At 43.6% G+C, this 17937-nt stretch overlaps 1 protein-coding gene across 3 annotated transcripts in view; it reads right to left on the reverse strand.

Annotated features, from left to right (window-relative positions):
• Window positions 1-7400, reverse strand: part of GRHL1 (grainyhead like transcription factor 1) — a 72344-nt gene extending 64944 nt beyond the window's left edge. For all 3 annotated transcript variants that reach the window (XM_030555444.1, XM_030555443.1, XM_030555445.1), the window contains exons 1-2: window positions 7333-7400; window positions 1073-1259 (exon numbers count right to left, since the gene is read on the reverse strand). In XM_030555444.1, the coding sequence (XP_030411304.1) occupies window positions 1073-1259; window positions 7333-7352 (207 nt within the window). In that variant the 5' untranslated portion in view covers window positions 7353-7400. The remainder of the gene's footprint in view (window positions 1-1072; window positions 1260-7332) is intronic.
• Between the last annotated feature and the right edge of the window lie 10537 nt (window positions 7401-17937).

Raw genomic sequence — 17937 nt, forward strand, 5'->3', positions numbered from 1 at the left:
TTTTATACTTTTTTCGCACGTACGCTTGCCTCCCCATACCTTTCCTACAGTTTATAGATGGCATGAGTAAGGAAGGAAACCCTGAAGAAAATACCAATGCACAGCAAATTCTTTGTGCTTCACTAAAAGCTCTTCACTACAGCCTCTGCCAAATTTAAAAAATGAATTTTTCACTGGCATAACAAACAAGCACAGAGAGGTATGGCTTTTTAAGGCAGAAAACAAGCTTTCCTACAAGTGTCAGTTATAACTACGTTTACACCAATTATTTTGTCATATGCATTAAAGGACTAAACTGAGTTGTGCATTACAGATTACAAAATACTTCTATACACACATACCAGGCAGTTTCATGCAACTACACTGCTTGAAAAACTGGTTAAACTCTTAATAATAGGCATGTACTTTTGTATATAACAAGTGCAGTAGTTCTAAAGGCTGGAAAATGTGTTTGTGATTGTCAATAATTAACAATGTTCGTTTGGTGTCTGGAAGAGCACTGAGAAGACCGTCCACGCTTTGAACCTGCAAACAGATCAGTGAAAGTAAATGGGATTCAGGAACCTGTCTGTATTAGGCTCTTTAGAAAATCTCAACCTAAATCTTATTAATAAATAATATTAATATTGTGGTAGTGCCTATGAGGCCCCGTTGAGGTCCAGGGTATCACTGTGCTAGGCACTATACAAACGGAACACAAAAGGACAGTCCCTTCCCCCACATTCTTATATTCATATACACACTCTCCAGCATTTCAGCTAGTAACTATTAAAAACTGCATCCTGAAAAACATGGGTCAGTAGGCTACACAAGTACCCTGACCTATTACAAAAAAGATTCCAGAACAACTGGTTTCTATTTAGCTTAAAATAAATCTATTGTCAGAAAATCAAAGTGGTTTTTTTTTTTAAATGTAAAGAGTTAGAACCACCAACTCAGAGTCCTCATTGTATAGTAGCTATTAATAATGTAAACAGCTACATTACATTCCCTAGCAAATTACTGTTTCAGGTGCACTTGCAGGCAAAACAAGTGCATCTTTGGCTGTTAGGTGTTACTGGTGCCAACCTACCTTGTAATAGTCATACAGCAATCCCAGGGCAGCTGCACTGTCTTCATCACCATTGATGCTCATCATGGCTTTGGTGGCTGCTGTAAGGGGATTTTCAAGGAAGGACTTCCAGGCTTCATCTTCACTGGTGTATGGACGCCTCTGGGAGTAGAGAGTGTCATTCTGAAGAACCAACACGGGCCTTTTGCTTTGGTCATAAAAATATGAATCTTTGTTACAAAGTTTGTGAAACATGCTTATTATATACTTCTTGGATGCACTGTAACACTTAAGAATTAGTGGTCAGGTTTTTATTATGTTAATATTATGACAATGTTACACAATGGTTAGTCAACAGAAGGACACGAGATACAATTCTGATCTCACGTATGTCAGTGGAAATCAGGAGTAACCTCACTGAACTCAATGGAATTATATCAGTGAGATCATAAAATTACTGAAGATGATAGCTGGCCTGCTAACAAATATTTGGAATCCAAAATAGGCTAATAAATTCACAACACTTTTAATGTTCTAAGACTCACGGTACTATTAGCATATTACTAAACAAAAAGATATTGTACAGCACTAACTTGCTACTTACTAATTCATTCAAGCTCTCTCTCTATGCACCATACAGAGAATGGTTTCATGCTTTGCCATGCAAGATAGAGTTTGCATTAACAAATACCACTGTCATGTTATAAAACAGAGTTAACTCTACTTTCCTATGTCTGACAACTCCCTCAAGACAACGTATTTAATTCTTGGGGTATATTTGAAAGCTATTAAAAGCTGCTGATTACCTGAATACTATACATGGAATGTAGCCAAAGGAGACCATAAATCAATAAGGCAGTGCAATTTTCTGGCAATAGAAGCCAAGCTGTGTATTGTATGTTTACCGTTGAGATAATCTGTGACAATGTCTTGAGAGAATATCCTAGTGGGCTACCAGGAAAGAAAAACCACCTACACACAATTCCCCCTCCTCCCTCTCCCCCCCCCACAGGAAGTGTGGGTATTACCTCCATGAAAAATAATTAGATTTGTTCAAAACATTTTGTTCTTATTGTGAAGGAGAAAACTCCAAGCACTCAAAACGTGTGGAAGCGGGGAGAAATGGTGTTTGCAGCAAACACAATTTTACCAGCCTAAACAAGTTAACATTTTCAATTCAGTTTTTAAAATATATGCTTCATCCATATTAGCCAGGCAATGTTTAAACCATGTTAGCTTGAACTGGTTTTAAACCAGTTCAAACAGTTTCCCCCATGCTTATTCCCACCCCCAATGTGCACAGAAGCCTAGTTGATGTGTACTACAGGTTCTTTGTGTTTCGACTTTTGAAAAAAGAGACAGATAGCAATTCTTAAAAAAAAGAAAAGAAAATCATCACCACACAACTAACATCCTAAAGAAATAGAAACATCTTTTTTGTTGAACTTACTCTCAGGACTATTCAAAGATTGTAACATATTAGAATATTGAAGGAATAAAACACTACAGTCAACTTAATAAATATCCTGCATTTATAACTCCTTTCACCTAGTAATTTTCCTAAGTGCTTTGCAAACTATGGATTTGAATCTGTAAACCCTTACTCACCTAAGCGGGCTCAATGACATCCTGGGGACCACTTGCATGATTTAAGGACAACTCATGTGAGTAAGGGTTTGCAGTTTCTAGATGAAGGGGGATTTATACATTCACAGAGTGGATGTGTGTCAATCTGTAAAATGAGCCACCTTTGGCGTAGAGTGTAGCAAACTGGCACAGCAAACTGCGTAACAATGGAATGAGTTTGAATTTTCTCCAAGGGCACAGGACAAACACCTACTATTTTAGAAATTACAAGGAATTTTTAGATGGCCATGCAGAATGGATAGGCCCTCGGATTAAGGTCCTATCAAAGACTGAACTACCTGTAGTAGACTGCGTGGAACTCATTTTATCTACTTTCTTGAAGCTGAAGGGCTGAGTCAACCTCGCCTGGATTTAAACTTGATGTTCAGACCATAAAACCATTCTCTTTCAGCAATGAGAGAAGATTCATATGGAAGAAAAATTAATCTAAATGCAAAACCATTCAGAATTGAACAAGCACTAAACTGAAATCCAGTTAACTCAGAAACTATGTGTTGTGTTTTTTTTTGTAAGACTCGTCTCTTGTTGCAACACCCAAATAAAATGCACAATTGCCCTAAAGGTAACCTACCTCCTCTAAAAGGAGTGTAGAAAGAATTATCTTTAGAATTATCAACAAAGTGTAGGGTTTGGCAGTAACTCAATCCCTTAACAGGATTAGAGATTCTTTTAAGAAAATGAGAACATATTTATAAAAAGACAGTCAAACATGTGTTTTTCTGATGATAGACCTGTGAAGAGTTTTAGGTTTCGATATGTATACTGGTCGTGATCTGTGCATAAAAGTACTGGATGCTATTAGCAAGTTTTGGAAATAAGTCTTCTATTGTGCATTTAAATACTCGAAAAAAAGTTGATTTGTTTTCTGCTTGACCAAACCGTAAATTGGTAGGAAAACCTTACAGGAATGTGTGTTCTCTGCACTGTAGTGATATTGTGCCAGTACTGATCTCATGTCACTTATTCCTGCACACTTATTCCTGCAATACTCTCCTACTTTTTGTGCGTGTGTGCGCACAATTTGTTCATGCAGTAGAACCTGTTCTTTCTGACTTTGCTAATCTGCAAACCCAATAACTCTTTCTCAAAAGAAAAAAAATCCCATTGTCACAATCCATTTACTCAATAGTAGAGTGCTTTTTACTGTTATTTGTCTTACACAGAGCATAGAGTTGGTGCTGTAACAAACACAGAGATAAAGACAGTCTGTACCAATGAGTTTATAGTCCAGAAGACAAAGTGAGGTTTATACATGGGGCTGTTAGGTCTCATCTCCCTTAGGGAATTTTGTTGAGCATTTCCCTATGATTGAAAAAGCCTTAATGAGGTCTCCCATTTTAAAAGACATTTACTTTTATAAAGTAGCATACAACCCACTTACTAGAATAATGACAACTTATAAAAGACCCAGCCTACAACTATCCAAGTAAACAAAGTATATTGTAATACATTCAGACTTAAATTTGCCCGTTTATCAAGTTACCAAAAAAAAGGTAGTCATTTGTAATGAGTCTCCAGGTCAAAATTGAGAATTAGCAAGGTTCTCTCTCTCTCTGTACTTATCTGGCATCCATCACCCTATTTGGCCACCTTGAACAATTTTGAATAATTACTATTATTCATATTATTATAGCACTAAGGAACCCTCATCATGGACCAGGACCCCATGGTGCTAAGTTCTGTATACACAAACAAGTAGTATGCGATACATACACACACATCTAGATAGCTAATGATAAAGGTTACATATTTGCAAATCAGTTTGAATTCAACTACTAGCAGCCAACACTTAAAGCACAAATGTTCTAAAAGAAACATCTACACTTTGCAGTACTATATTGTGTTTTTTATAAAATATACTGTAAAAAACCTAGATAGCTGAACATGAGTTTTTGGTAAATACCCTCCAAGGAAGTGAAATCTTATTCTTTTTAGTAGTTAGATTGTCAAAATCTAGAGGTAGTAGTAACTGAATGATTGATGGATCTCAAATCACTAACAAGGACCTCAGAATATTTCACAAAGAAACCCTGTATATATTTGATTGATTGGCTGATTAGCATTACTGGAACTTGTAACAAACTGCCATACAGAGATTAAACATCAAATTAATTTTGGAACGCCTGACATTATACATACATGCACATTTCTCTCTCAGAAAGCAGGAGCATTCCACATGTAATAAGAAGCACTGTTGTAAATATCAAGCACACATTCGAAATTTGAGAACAGAGATTTAAAGCACACATTCTTATATTTCAAATTTTATAACATGTTCATAACTTTTACAAACTTGAGTTTTTAAAAGAGATTTTGGTGGGGAAAAAGCATTTTAAAAGTAATTTTAGGTACTGCCCTGTATTCCATGTTCTTAAATGGAAAACAACCTATATTATCCATGCTGCAAATGCTACATGAAATCATAGAATCATAGAACTGGAAGGGAACTCAAGAGGTCACCTACTGCAGTCCCCTGCACTTGTGGCAGGACTAAGTATTACCTAGATCATCCCTGACAGGTGTTTGTTTAACCTGTTCTTAAAAATCTCCAATGACAGAGATTCCACAACTTCTCTAGGCAATTTATTCCAGTGCTTAACCACTCTGACAGTAAGTTTTTCCTAATGTCCAACCTAAACTCCCCTGCTGCAATTTAAGACCATTGCTTCTATTCCTACCCTCAGAGGTTAAGAAAAACACATTTTCTTTCTCCTCCTTGTAACAATCTGTTACATACTTGAAAACTTATTTCCCCTTTCAGGCTTCTCTTTTCCAGACTAAACAAACCCAATTTTTTCAATTCCAAGCAGTTCTGAAGTATTTCGTTGTAACGAAAAAAATAATCTGTATATTACACATATAGTAAGGACCTGTCCAATAGTCTGCCTATATACAAGACTACCCTTTCCCCACCACAGTACCTACTTGCACAGAGCAAATAGTGACTATGACTTTATAACATACAGGCACAAAGACAAGGCCTCTGCTCCCAAAGTTTACAATATAATATTTTGGACTTCTGAAAATGGTAAAGATCGTTAGATTTTTCAGATGACATTGCTAAAAACACCAGATTACCTGGGGAAGTCCATTTTTCCAGTAGCGCAAGTTTCATAAAAATCCATCAGATCTTGGTCCTACAGCATATAAGAAGCTTGTAGTATTTTAAACAACAGTTTTTACAAATCTGTGCATCAAGGTCTAACACTGCCAAAGGCCAAGCCCAGGAAACCTCTTTAAATTAGAGCAACAATGTTCAAGTCATTAAAAAAACACCCTAGGTGTGCCTCAAATAATGACGTCCCAGTTAACGCTGCTCTCACTCACTTCCCAGCCCTTGTTCTTAAATCTTCAAGAGGAGAAAAAAGCAGTACACGGCAATTCGGTAAGATCCTGCATTAGAAAAGCCCATCGAAATAAGTGTTGTGGGAGGGGTGAATGTCTACAGCCCCCTATGCACTTCTGAAGGCTGAGAGGCTCCTCCTCACAGACACGGACTGATTATTCGGCACACTCAGAATTTAAAGAGAAGTGGAGGAGGAGGAGGAAGATGATGGTGACCAACGCCTCAGTACAGGTGTCGAGTTTCAAAGCCGGACTGTCTTCTCCATAGTTTGATTATAACAAAGTGGGAGAGAGAAGAGAGAGATTCCAAAAACAGAGCACTAAACTAAACTTCAGACACGGGATGATCCTGGTGACCAGCTGATCCTTACAGATTCCCCCCGGCAACAAGCGGGAGAGCCCATCGCTGCACGCAGACAGGGAAGGGAGTGGATGGGTCCCAAAGATGCAGGCTAAAGCTCGGAGGCCACTACAGAAACCTATGAGCTAAGTCAGAAGTGCTCCTCCCGGGCGGAAGACGTGAGATTTCCCTCTGCCAGAAATCAACGCCTGACTTCGTGGTTACTGTTACCCGATCCGCGCCTGGAGAGTGCTTTATTTAAACAGGGGGCGGAACGGGTTCGGAAAATCGACGGGGGGGGGGGAACTCGGCAGATTTAACGCAAGAGCATGATTTACACCATGCAGCTCAGAGAGGGGAGAGCCTGACCCTGGGGCCATCCGCCGGCCCTACGCGGGACAGCGATACACCCGCATGCCCACAGGCTCCGCGCTGCACTGGGAAGGCGGGGTCCGTGGAAGGAGAAAAGGGGGGCAGGCGCTAGGCTCTAGCTGAAGTTTCCGTACCTCGCCCCCGGCAGCCGCAGGAGCAGGTGCTCCGGAGTCTGCCAACGTACAAACACACAGCCCCGCTCGTGAGGGACCCCCAAGGATCTACTTAGTGCCCCCCTCCCTGCCTGCGTCCGGCCGGGCCGCTTGAAAGAAGCAGGACTATTTCCCCAAGGGCCGAGTAGGGTCAGGTGCCCGGCTACGGGGCATCCACCCCACATCCATCAGCAGGGAGAGGCTGACGCCAACCCCCTGTCACTCCAGCGGCTGCTGCCATCCCCTCCTAGGGATCCTGCAGTACTACACGGACAGCCACCTTCAGCTGCTTCTCCCGAGCCTCCTCCCCCAGCACCCGTCCAGCAGGAGCCCACAAGACAGGGCGAGGATCCCCAGCCGGTGGAAAGAGATAGGCAGCAACGCTGGTCGGACCTGCCTAGACTCTCTCCTGCTCGCTCACTTACTTGTCGTAGTCTTGGGTCATGTCTGGCAGCCAGCGGGTGGCAGAACTGGCCCGGCGGGTTGGGACTGTGGCTGGCGGCGGCCCGGGCACTGAGGAGGGGGCTAGAGCCAGAATAGCGCGCAGCCTGCCGCACAAACGGGTTTTGTCGGCTTTTCTGGCTAGCTTAGGTGGCTCTAGGATCCGCAGGTGGATCGCACCTGTGGGCCGCTTCCCATTGGCTTGCAGAGTTCCCTTGGGGGCGGAGCCTCAGTCGCCCAACTCCCCAGGGAGACGCCTGATTAGGCGGCTCGAGGGAAGGGCGGGGTTTGGCAAAGTTGCGGGTTCTAAATAGAATCTCGGCAGCCAGAGGCTGAGACCGCGCTTGCTGGGCAGGTGCGTCTTGAGCTCCAGACGCCCTCTGAACTGCACCCCTCGCCACGCCTTCAGCCTGACCTCCCACCATGGCAGCACCCATGTGACCCTAAATCGCGGCCCTCCCCCTTTACCCCGACCTGCTTCTGCTACAGCCTCAGCAGCGACCAGATCCGAGCTGGAGAGAAGCAGATGGTGCAGGTCTTGTATCTTATGTTACAACACAGGTCAAAAGACACCCAAGTATGGCAGAAATTGGGAAGTGGAAGAGTCAGCTAGGCCTTAAGCCTGCTAGGCAAGCACTAGCCACTGCAGCATAGGCCTAGGCATTGGTCCAGTCCCAGGTGGGAATTGGTTATATTAAACTGTAAACTAAGTGACTTATGATTCCTTATTGTCCACCTTTCCTCAGAACACTGGGATCACTCTTGTTATAGAGGGGAATTCTCCTATGGACAAGTCACTTTTCCACTGCAAAAAACAGCCATCTCTTAAGTAGAGGCTTGCTTTAGTCCACCTTACTATCTGCATGTTACAAAGTATAGGAAGTATTTGGGCACATCTCTCTCTTTCTTACTTGAACAATTTCAGTAGCTTGTTGCCACAATGTTTTCTGAAATTCCCCCCCTACAGCACCACTGTAGCTCAAACCTGGTCTGAACATACTGAGTCTTCTCATCTTCACTAGAATGTTAAATTGTGTTACCTAACACATCTCTTAGAACAGGACCTTTCAAACACAATACTAAAGACAACATTTACAGGAACTTTCATATCAGCTGGTAGGGAATAAATCCTGCTAGGAGCCTGTCTACCAGTGAAGACAACTGGAGTAGTGAACACCATCTACACTTTATCAATTCTTCCTCTAGAACAAGTAGCAGTAGGTAAATTATGGAAAATATTTAGCGACCATGCAGCGTAAGTGGATACAAAGCAAGCACTGAAAATCTTTTCTGAGGAAAAAAAGACAGTTATTATTCTGATCTCTACTACTGGTTTCAAATCCAGCATGTTGCCTTAGCCTTCAATGCAGTAATTTCAGATTTATAGGAGTGTAAATGATTTGGACCAGAACAGCCTGTTTCATGGCCTCTCACTCCCTCAAGGGGCAGTGCCAACCTCGCTTGTGTGGGGAGGTGAAATCTCCTCACCCCCTTAAGCAACCCCTTCAAGGAACCCCAGAGAGGGTGGTGAAGAGCTCTGGACTGGCAGGTTGATCCAACAGAGGGCTTTTGGAGATGGTATCACTTAATGGCATGTTCCTGGTGGACACGGGTAAGGTGCCCTTTAACGTTAGACACTTTGCTGGTATGAAGTTTTGTCAAGCTATACATAGGTATGCATGCACATACATGCATCCCCTACCCTCAGCCAAACTCATTCTTATGTCATAAAAGACAAGAGAATATATAGCTCTTTGCGACAGGGTCTGTCTCTTCAGTGTAGAATGAAGCCCCAAATACAAAGACAGTCTCTGACTGGACGAGGTTCCCAAGGCACTACTGCAATTTCTAATAAATAAATTTCTCACATTGCACATTGATTCCCATTCTTCCCCCTGACTCCACCTTAGCCTCATAGTCATTTATTTTTCTGCATTACTTCCATGCATAGAATAAATTAGTCTAGAGAAGATCTGAGACAAGAAATGTGTGTGAACCTTGCACATACTGACGAATCATATTGTGACCAAATGCAATTACACACACCCATCATAGAAGACTGCTAACAGAACTTTTTTGACACAGAAGAAGGGAAAGTTTAAGACAGAACTAGAACTGCACCAGTCATCACTTCAAAGCCTTCTTGGGTTCCACCATTAATGCAAACAACCAAATGTATCTATACACCCAAAAAGGTACAAACATCACCTCTGATATTTTGTCTACACTGCATACCTTGCAGCAGCACAGCCAACAAAATAAAACCACCCTTAATGAGGGGTGGTAGCTTTATCGGTGGGAGAGTATCTATCTCCTGCCGACAAAGCACTGTCCACACTGGCGCTTTTCGTCAGTAAAACTTTTGTGAGTACAGGGTGTGTTTTTTTCACATCCCTGACCAACATAAGTTTTACCGACAAAAGTGACGTGTAGACATAGCCTGAAATATCTTAAAGCTGTCCTGAAGGAGTAGGGGAGGGAGACTGCTAGTTTGGGTTATAAGTATATTGCTGCATGAGTTTCATTAATACTAGGAGTCATCTGTCACAGGACCGTCCTTAGGCATAGGCAGTTGCGTAAAGCACCAGAAAATTTGGGGCACCACTGGGACCAGGGATGGCCTTTTTGGGGTTGGCGGTCAGGGCGGGTGCTCTGGTCCAGCCCAATGCTCCATGCGCTGGTTCCTCTTTGGGCCAGCCCCCCCGCCCCCACCAGCTGCTCTCAGCTCGTGGGCCTAGGGTTGCCTTGTCCCTGCCCCCTCGCTACTCTCAGCCAGCCGAATGGCAGCTGAGGGCTCTTGCCAGTTACGGGGCAGAGAGGAGCTCTCAACCTCTGTGGCTCTGCTCTGGCCTCTCCTCTCCCCTGCCCCACAGAGGCTCATACCACTTGGTGGTGCGAGGGGGAGGCTCGGCAGCAGGCCCAGGGGTTTCTGGTTGCAATGCCGTGGCCCCCGCCTCCTCCCTGCACTCTCAGGCCCCTACTGGGCCTGGGACAGCGCTGGTGGGAGGGTGCTGTACGTGCAGTTCCTCCCCTCTCTCCACCCACACCCTGTGCACTCGCCCCAGCCCTGCCATTACTAGAATGTGGAAGCTGGCGAGCATGGGGCTCCTGGACCATGCTGGGCAGAAGGCAGCACCAGCCCCCAGTGGATGGACACCCTGACCAGTGGGTGCTCCTTGTTCCAAGTAAGCCCCCTCGGCCAGGGTCCCACGGAGTAACTGGAGACCCAGTTCCCCCATCCCCCCCACCAGCAGGGCAGCTCGGTATCTTTTGTTGCCTCATCCCTTCCCCACTGGGCTGTGGCAGCGTCTACGCTATAGAAAGCTTGGTGTGTGTTAGGCGGAGGGACGGGGAAGACATAGTCCATCAGCATTATAGTGTGCTTAATTTGTTTAAACTGGTTTTAATAAAGTGCATATGGCAAGTTTTCCAATACTATAAGCTTATGTTTGTGTTGCTAAGAGCAAGTCAGGCTTAGGGGTACCAGTTTAATAATACTGCATAGGGCCTCATAAATCCTAAGGACAGCCCTGATCCATCAAGATGCTTCAGATAGCTACTGTGATTTAAAAGAATGTACACTAAGGTCTCTCTCTCTCTCCCAGATAAAAATCCCTACACTACTTTAAGGGATGTACTCCAACATAAAACCCATAGAAAGACAATTCAACCAACCAAAGGAAATATGAAACTGAAGGGAACAAATCCGCACTAAGGGCCCTGCCTCTGGAATGTGTTTATCTTCCTCCGCTTCCTTTGGCTCTTTTGAAACTAGCATTCTAGCAACCAACATTTTCAGGAGCAGCAAACATCTAATATCTTAGATAAGTACTGTAATCTAATTTAGACTCCGTCCTATCAAAGTAAATGGTAAACTGCTTTAGATGGTCCTTTGTGCCACAAAATAAAAGTCTGCTTTATTTTTAAAAAATACATACAAAAATATTCCGCTTTTGCAGCCAGAATAAACAGAAGATATTTCCTTACTCTCTCTGTATAGCTGATGATAAACTAGTATCCAACTGTATAATACAATGCTGGATATTTCTTTGAAAATCTGTGTTGGTTCGTTTCTAGTATAAATCACAAAAGCAACTCAAAGTTAGAAGCATAGGGAGAGATTTCCAACTTTCTGAGGTGTTGTTTATTTTCGCACTGCTCACTTGTTCTGTCTTGAAGTTCCTGGGGGTGCACAGATGCAAATTTCATTTGAGTCTATTCTCTCTGTAGTGCTTATACATAATCCTTAATAATAAAAATAAAATAATAAATAATAATAATATTAAACATACCACCACACTTGGCAGACTTTATATGGGCTCAATTCAGGCATGGTATGGGAGCCACACCCCTGAAGTCAGGCGTCACCCTATTTACATTAGGTCTGAATTGCTAAAATCCCATTGAAGTGTTACACATGTTCTGCATTTCTTTCCAAACAGAATGTTTATCAGATTTTTTTTGTTTTTAAAACTTTAAATAGAAGTTCCTGCCTTTTCAAAGGCACTGCTCTTCTTGCCCAACTGATCCATTGATAACAGTCAACTTTGGCTACATCTACACTTGGAGCCTGGGTCTGATTCCCAGCTCAAATAGACTCTGGCACTATTGAGCTCGTGCACTAAAAATAGTAGTGTAGCTGCAGGAACATGGCAGCAGTGGCATGGGCTAGCCATCCCAAGTACATATCCATGAGGTCCAGGCAGGTTATCCTCGCAACGGCTAGCCCTTGCTGCCACTGCTTCTGCTACCGCAGCTACACTAATATTTTTAAGTAGGCTTGTTCAGTCAGAGCTAGCACAAGTACAGTGAAACCCCACTATAACGTGACCTTTGGGGTCCAAAAAATCCCATCGCGCTAAATGCGGGGTCGCAGTATAGCGGGGTTTCAAATCAGTCAGGTGGTCCCCAAAATGGTGCATTCAGGTGCACTGCCTAGTGCCCCTGGTGCCTAGTGCCCAGCAGGGCAGAGGAGCTGCGGCCCCCCACCTGCTGGGGACAGAGAACTCCGGGGCTGCGGGCACCAGTGCTCTCTGTCCCTGGCAGGCACAGGGCCACGGCTTCCCTCTGGCTACAAGAGAAGCCGCAGCTCCCCGCCTGCTGGGGACAGAGAGCTCCGGGGCTGCGGGCACCGGTTCTCTCTGTCCCCAGCAGGTGCGGGGCCGCGGCTTCCCTCCCACTTAAAGAGGAGCCGCGGCTCCCCGCCTGCCAGGGACAGGGAGCACCGGCGCCCGCAGCCCTGAAGTTCTCTGTCCCCGGTAGGTGGGGAGCCGCCACTCCTCTTGAAGCCAGAGGAAAGCCGCGGCCCCATGCCTGCCGGGGACAGAGAGCACTGGCGCCGGCAGCCTCAGAATTCTCTATCCCCAGCAAGTGCAGGGCTGCAGCTTCTCTCCTCTGCCATGGTGTTGGGGACCACTGGTACAGTACCATACTGTATTATACTGTACCTTAAGGGGAGACAACCTGCAATCGCGTTATATGCGATTTCGCATTATGGCAGGGCACGTTATGGCGGGGGTTTGAGTGTATGTCTACTAGAGCTGGGAATCACACCACTAGGTCCAAGTATAGACATAACCTTAGTGATACTGCAATAATTTCAATAGTAAGGAGACATAATGGTACAAACCTGCCAGTCACAAGCTAGACTTTGTAATACCATTGTAAATACATCTCTGATGTCACTAACAGGACTGCACAAATCCTGCACACACTGAATGCAAGAGACCCAAGCGGATGTTTGCAATGGGGTTACATCATGGAGACATGGATCCTGATTCTCTACTATCTTGCATCTTGTAGAGTCATTTACACTTGTGCGAAGTGGCATATAGCTGTACCACTCTGACTGCATAGCATTTTGAAAGGAGATTCTCTGCCCTATGTTGATTGGCTGTTTGCTCCATCCCCCTCCCTCAGACAGTCCCTGCACCTCAGCCTCATTCCACTCTTGCCCCATATACCTTCTTTATTTCCTCCCCTCTCTGTTTTTCCCTGTCCTGTCCCTTTCATCACCCTTGCTTCACTTTTCCCTCTCTTTTCCCTTCTGTTTAGAAAATCACCTCCTAACTGAACCCTTCCAAAAGGAGAAAAACATAAAAGAAAAATTGTGGAATTTACTTGCTATTTGCTGCCATCACACTGATCACCCCACATCTGTCTTGCCTATTTAGATTATAGGATCTTCTGGGTAGGGAATGTCTACAAAAGTGGTTGTACAGTCCCTACCACAATGTGGCACTACTCTAATGAACAAAAAAAATAATAAAATGTTATACTAACTTTGTAAAGGTGTCAGTGCCTCCACAAGGTACAAGGCAGTGGAGAATCAAGCCCAAGGTGCTTTATATAAAATCTGTATGACAACAAAGTCCCTGTCCATAGGACAGATCCCATGTTTGGGGTTAGCAATGTAGGTGTCTATAAAAAGTGATAAATTTCCCCCAAACAACTTTACAGGAAACAGGAAGGATTTCAGCACTCTTTAGCAAAAGCTTCCTTCCCCTTCCTGCAACAGGCTCAACAAGGTTCCCCGTGGCCCCTGAAGCATGGATTTGGAAAAAGGAGGAGACCCTGAGTTTGGATCCCAATTCCCCTTATAGCTAACCCCAAGAAAGGAGGGAGTAGTGCCCAAGAGCTGAAGTTCCTGCAAAACTGGGAAATAAGTGAGTGCAAAGAGAGAAAGGAAGCGGATTAAATGAAAAGTCAGATAAGGAGACTCAGGAAATATGGAGAGGGCAGTTGGGATGGGACGGAGAGAGCACCTGGGGTATGAAAGAGAGAGGAGAAAATAATAAAGAGGGAAGAGATGGACAAATGTGGGTAAAAAAAGAAAATAAAGGGGAACTATAGAAAGTATGAAGAAAGAATTGGAAAGTAATGGAACAAGTTCTCTTTTCACTTCATTTATATCCCTCCATGCTAAACTATGTTTTATAGGCATCCTTTAAGGAGCTGATTGGTTATTTTAAATAAGTATTCACACACCCACAGCTGAAACAGTTGCCATTTTTTTCCAGACTGAGTCAGACGCTAGGAGGCCAGGCTCCACCAGTCTAAATTAGACATAAGACAGAAAAAGGATATAATACAAAGTCATCTGATATTCATTTGGCTCACATTTTATATATTATTTTTTTAAATTCAACTTAAGGTCTAGAGCTCAGTATACAGGAAAGAATTTGGCATACACTGGAAAGAATTTTGCACACTAACCACTAGGCAGTCCTATTTGCAGTCCCTTCAAAGACTCTTCCTATACACGCATAAAAGTGCTCTCTCCTTTGCATCGGTGTTTTAACTGAACTTAGGACGAGACTTCCTTTGTGCAAATCTAACTACCACATGGTCCTCCACTGTGTCAGTATGGATAGAGATTGTATCATTGGGGCTGCTCCATCAGCTGTCTTTTCACAGCACCCTAGTCACTGTTTAGTGTTCCTGCCTAATCACCTCACACAGGTGAGTTGGCCAGAGGCCACATACCTGTACAAACAGACAGTGCTGCACACTACAGATCTCAGTTGCAAGTCATTTTCACAGTGAACAATTTTTACCACAATCTTATATTGGGATGGCTCATCTTACTAGGCTGATGCTCAGGCACTGGTGTCAATCTGGGGAGAGGACATCCAGAGCCAGTTGGACAAAATAATGCTCAATACTCTGGAGTGTGACCACTTAGTCAAGCAACAGGCAGAAATGGGCATCATCAGGAGCATCAAGCTATGCTGTAAGAAGACAAAAAGGGTCTGGATTTCATGACCTCAAGGTCCCCTCTAGTCCTACATTTCTATCATTTTATGATTCTATGAAAAGGACCTGAAGTCCAGCTCATGACTATAATCATCAATCAGGACTGGAGTGGGTAACTTATCCATTGTTTGAGATGCTGGATTAAAATCCCAGGATCCATCTCTCCATTCAGCCAGATATCCTACTACAGTGGTTCTCAACCAGAGGTCCAGGGCCCCTGAGGGGGCCACGAACAGGTTTCATAGGGTTCACCAAGCAGGGCCAGCATAGACTCACTAGGGCCCTCAGAAAAAAGTTGAAGTGCCACTACATGGGGCTGCAGCCCAGGGCCATGAGCTCGCCACATGGGGCTGAAGCCAAAGGCTGAGCCATGTAGCTTTGTGGGGGGCCCTGTGGCATGGGGCCTCAAGCAACTGTGCTGTTTACTACCCCCTAACACTAGCCGAGGCTTTTATATGCAGAAAACCAGTTATTGTGGCACAGGTAGGCTGTGGAGTTTTTATAGCATGTTGCAGGGGCGGGGCAGCGCTCAGAAAGGAAAAGGGTGAGAACTCCTGTCCTACTAGATGCCATGGAAACATCTCGTGGTCTGATCAATAGGGATTGGCAGCCCAAGTGGATGACAAGCCAGAATAGGTGATGTCCCTTATACTGCTACATTCGCAGGATTTCCAGACAGATCCAAAATTCTAGCTGTAAACTGCACAGACCCACAATCCTGCCCATGGCAGCTGAGCTGGTTTAACAGAAGAACAAACCAGGGGCTGAGCGGTTATATAGGTTTTTGATATCCCATATACCGCTGGGAGCTGATTTTTCATATTTGGGGGCAGGGGAAGAGTTTTCTTGGTTCTTATGAATGTTGCCATTAGCATCTGTAGAAAGGACCGCTACAGGGTCATGACAGAAGCATTCACCTATCCTCTACTCTACTAGCCTCACTCTACCTCTTATTTCTTTCTACCTCTCATTAGTGCAGTGGGAATAGCTGGTTCCTGCACACCTGTTGCAGTTTTCAGAGTCTTGCATCTCCTTCGGCTCTTCTTTCTGGCTGCATGGCCAGTGTTCCAAGTCAGGGCAGAAGTGCTGAACTCAACATAAACAGTGCCTGGCTGAGCTATGCACATGTCCAGACTCAGAATGGTGGATAAATGAGGGGTGGAGGAAAATCAGAAAACAACACAGTAGCTGAAACAAAAGAGTTCTATTGGAAGAAATTCATCCATAGGGTACTATGGCTAAAGCACAAGTTACATTTCATCTGTTGGCCCACATACCAGCCTACTCACCTAGATAGTACATATGACTCTTACCTACCTGAAAACACATTTCATTCGGTCTTGAAACAAACGATGCATAAAAAGCAGTCCTAAACAAATTCCTTCTTCTCACTAATGTTTTTAAAGCAGCACATGACACATGTAATAATCAAGTTGATGGGTGGCTCACTCAAGCCAAGAGTGGTAGGGGAAAAAAAAAGACAACAAGCTAAGTGAGATCTCTAATAATTCCAGGCCTTAATTTTCCCCAGTTAGTCTATGGATCTCCACAAGTACTGCCCCTCCATCAAATCACCACTACTTCTGGAGATGCCTCACAAGTACCTTTTGGAAGCTTCAGCACAAACCTTATTTGCTGAACAATGAAACAACAGAGTTTATTCAGGCTTCCATTTTGAGACTGGGATTTAGGGGACTCTTCCAGGGGATTAAGGGAGTTTGATTTATTCTCAAATTATGCCAAGCTTTCCAAAATCTCCCACAAGCCACTGCTTTACGAAGCTGTGCTGTGGGCTACAAACAATGCGATTACAACTGTGAATATCACGGGTGGTAGAAAACAAACCTGAACCAGCCTGGCTTGCCTTCACACTGTACCACTGACACATACACTGGTGCTAGCCCACCAGTTAAATGCCCTACTGTAGACCACATTAGCAGCATAAGAGAATAGAGTCAATTTTTACATGACTATATTTGGAGAATGGTAAAAGCTTTTTTAAAGTTCAATTAATAACACAGGATTTCAATGGGTTAGTGTAACTACATGACTATTAGTTGAACATTGTCAAGTGTTTGAACTGAGACAGGCAATTAACTGGAGGTACAATTCAAATTTTCTCAAATTCCTTTGAGAGTCATAAGGTTCCATTAAAAAAATAAAAGATTTCCCATTATATAATGTTTGCAAGTAAATCTTGATAGAGGCTCAGACAGGGTAACACTTTGTGTATTCATTTGCCCTTTCTTTCTTAGCTAAGTCAACAGAAGGGCAAGTTGAGTTCTGTGAATTCTTCTAAGTCATGAGGTTATATTTGCGTTCCTGAAGCTGGAAACATGCATTAATATACAATAATACACAAAGCCATATGTACCAGAGGGGGAGAGGAAAAAAGTTTTAAAGTACTCACAATCTCATGGAGATCAATAATTAATAACTTTATATTGTGAAAGACAAAGTTGCTAAATACTTTAGTGCATTTTAATCTATGTACTGTAAAATGATCATTCATCTTTTAATGATAAAGGTCAAAAGCAGGTATCAATTATTTTCGTTTGTATAATTTCCCCTTTTCAAGTACCTAAAGTAAAGAGCAAAACAAGAAATGTTGACTTTCCTTGGATGTTGTTAGCAAATGATTATAAAAAGAAGATGGAACAAAAACAGAGAGAATAAGTAGTTAAAGCTGCTGGGTTGAGGTGGACACCCTAGCCTTGGGCTATCCAGCCCCAGTTGTCTGCTTAAGAAATGTGGCTCCACCTCAGTGCAGTGTTGACTGGACTCAAAGTAGTTGTGTCCCAAGAGAGCACAACTACACTTGAGTGAAGATGAAG

Source organism: Gopherus evgoodei, chromosome 3 (genome assembly GCF_007399415.2).
Source record: "Gopherus evgoodei ecotype Sinaloan lineage chromosome 3, rGopEvg1_v1.p, whole genome shotgun sequence".
NCBI lineage: Eukaryota > Metazoa > Chordata > Testudines > Testudinidae > Gopherus > Gopherus evgoodei.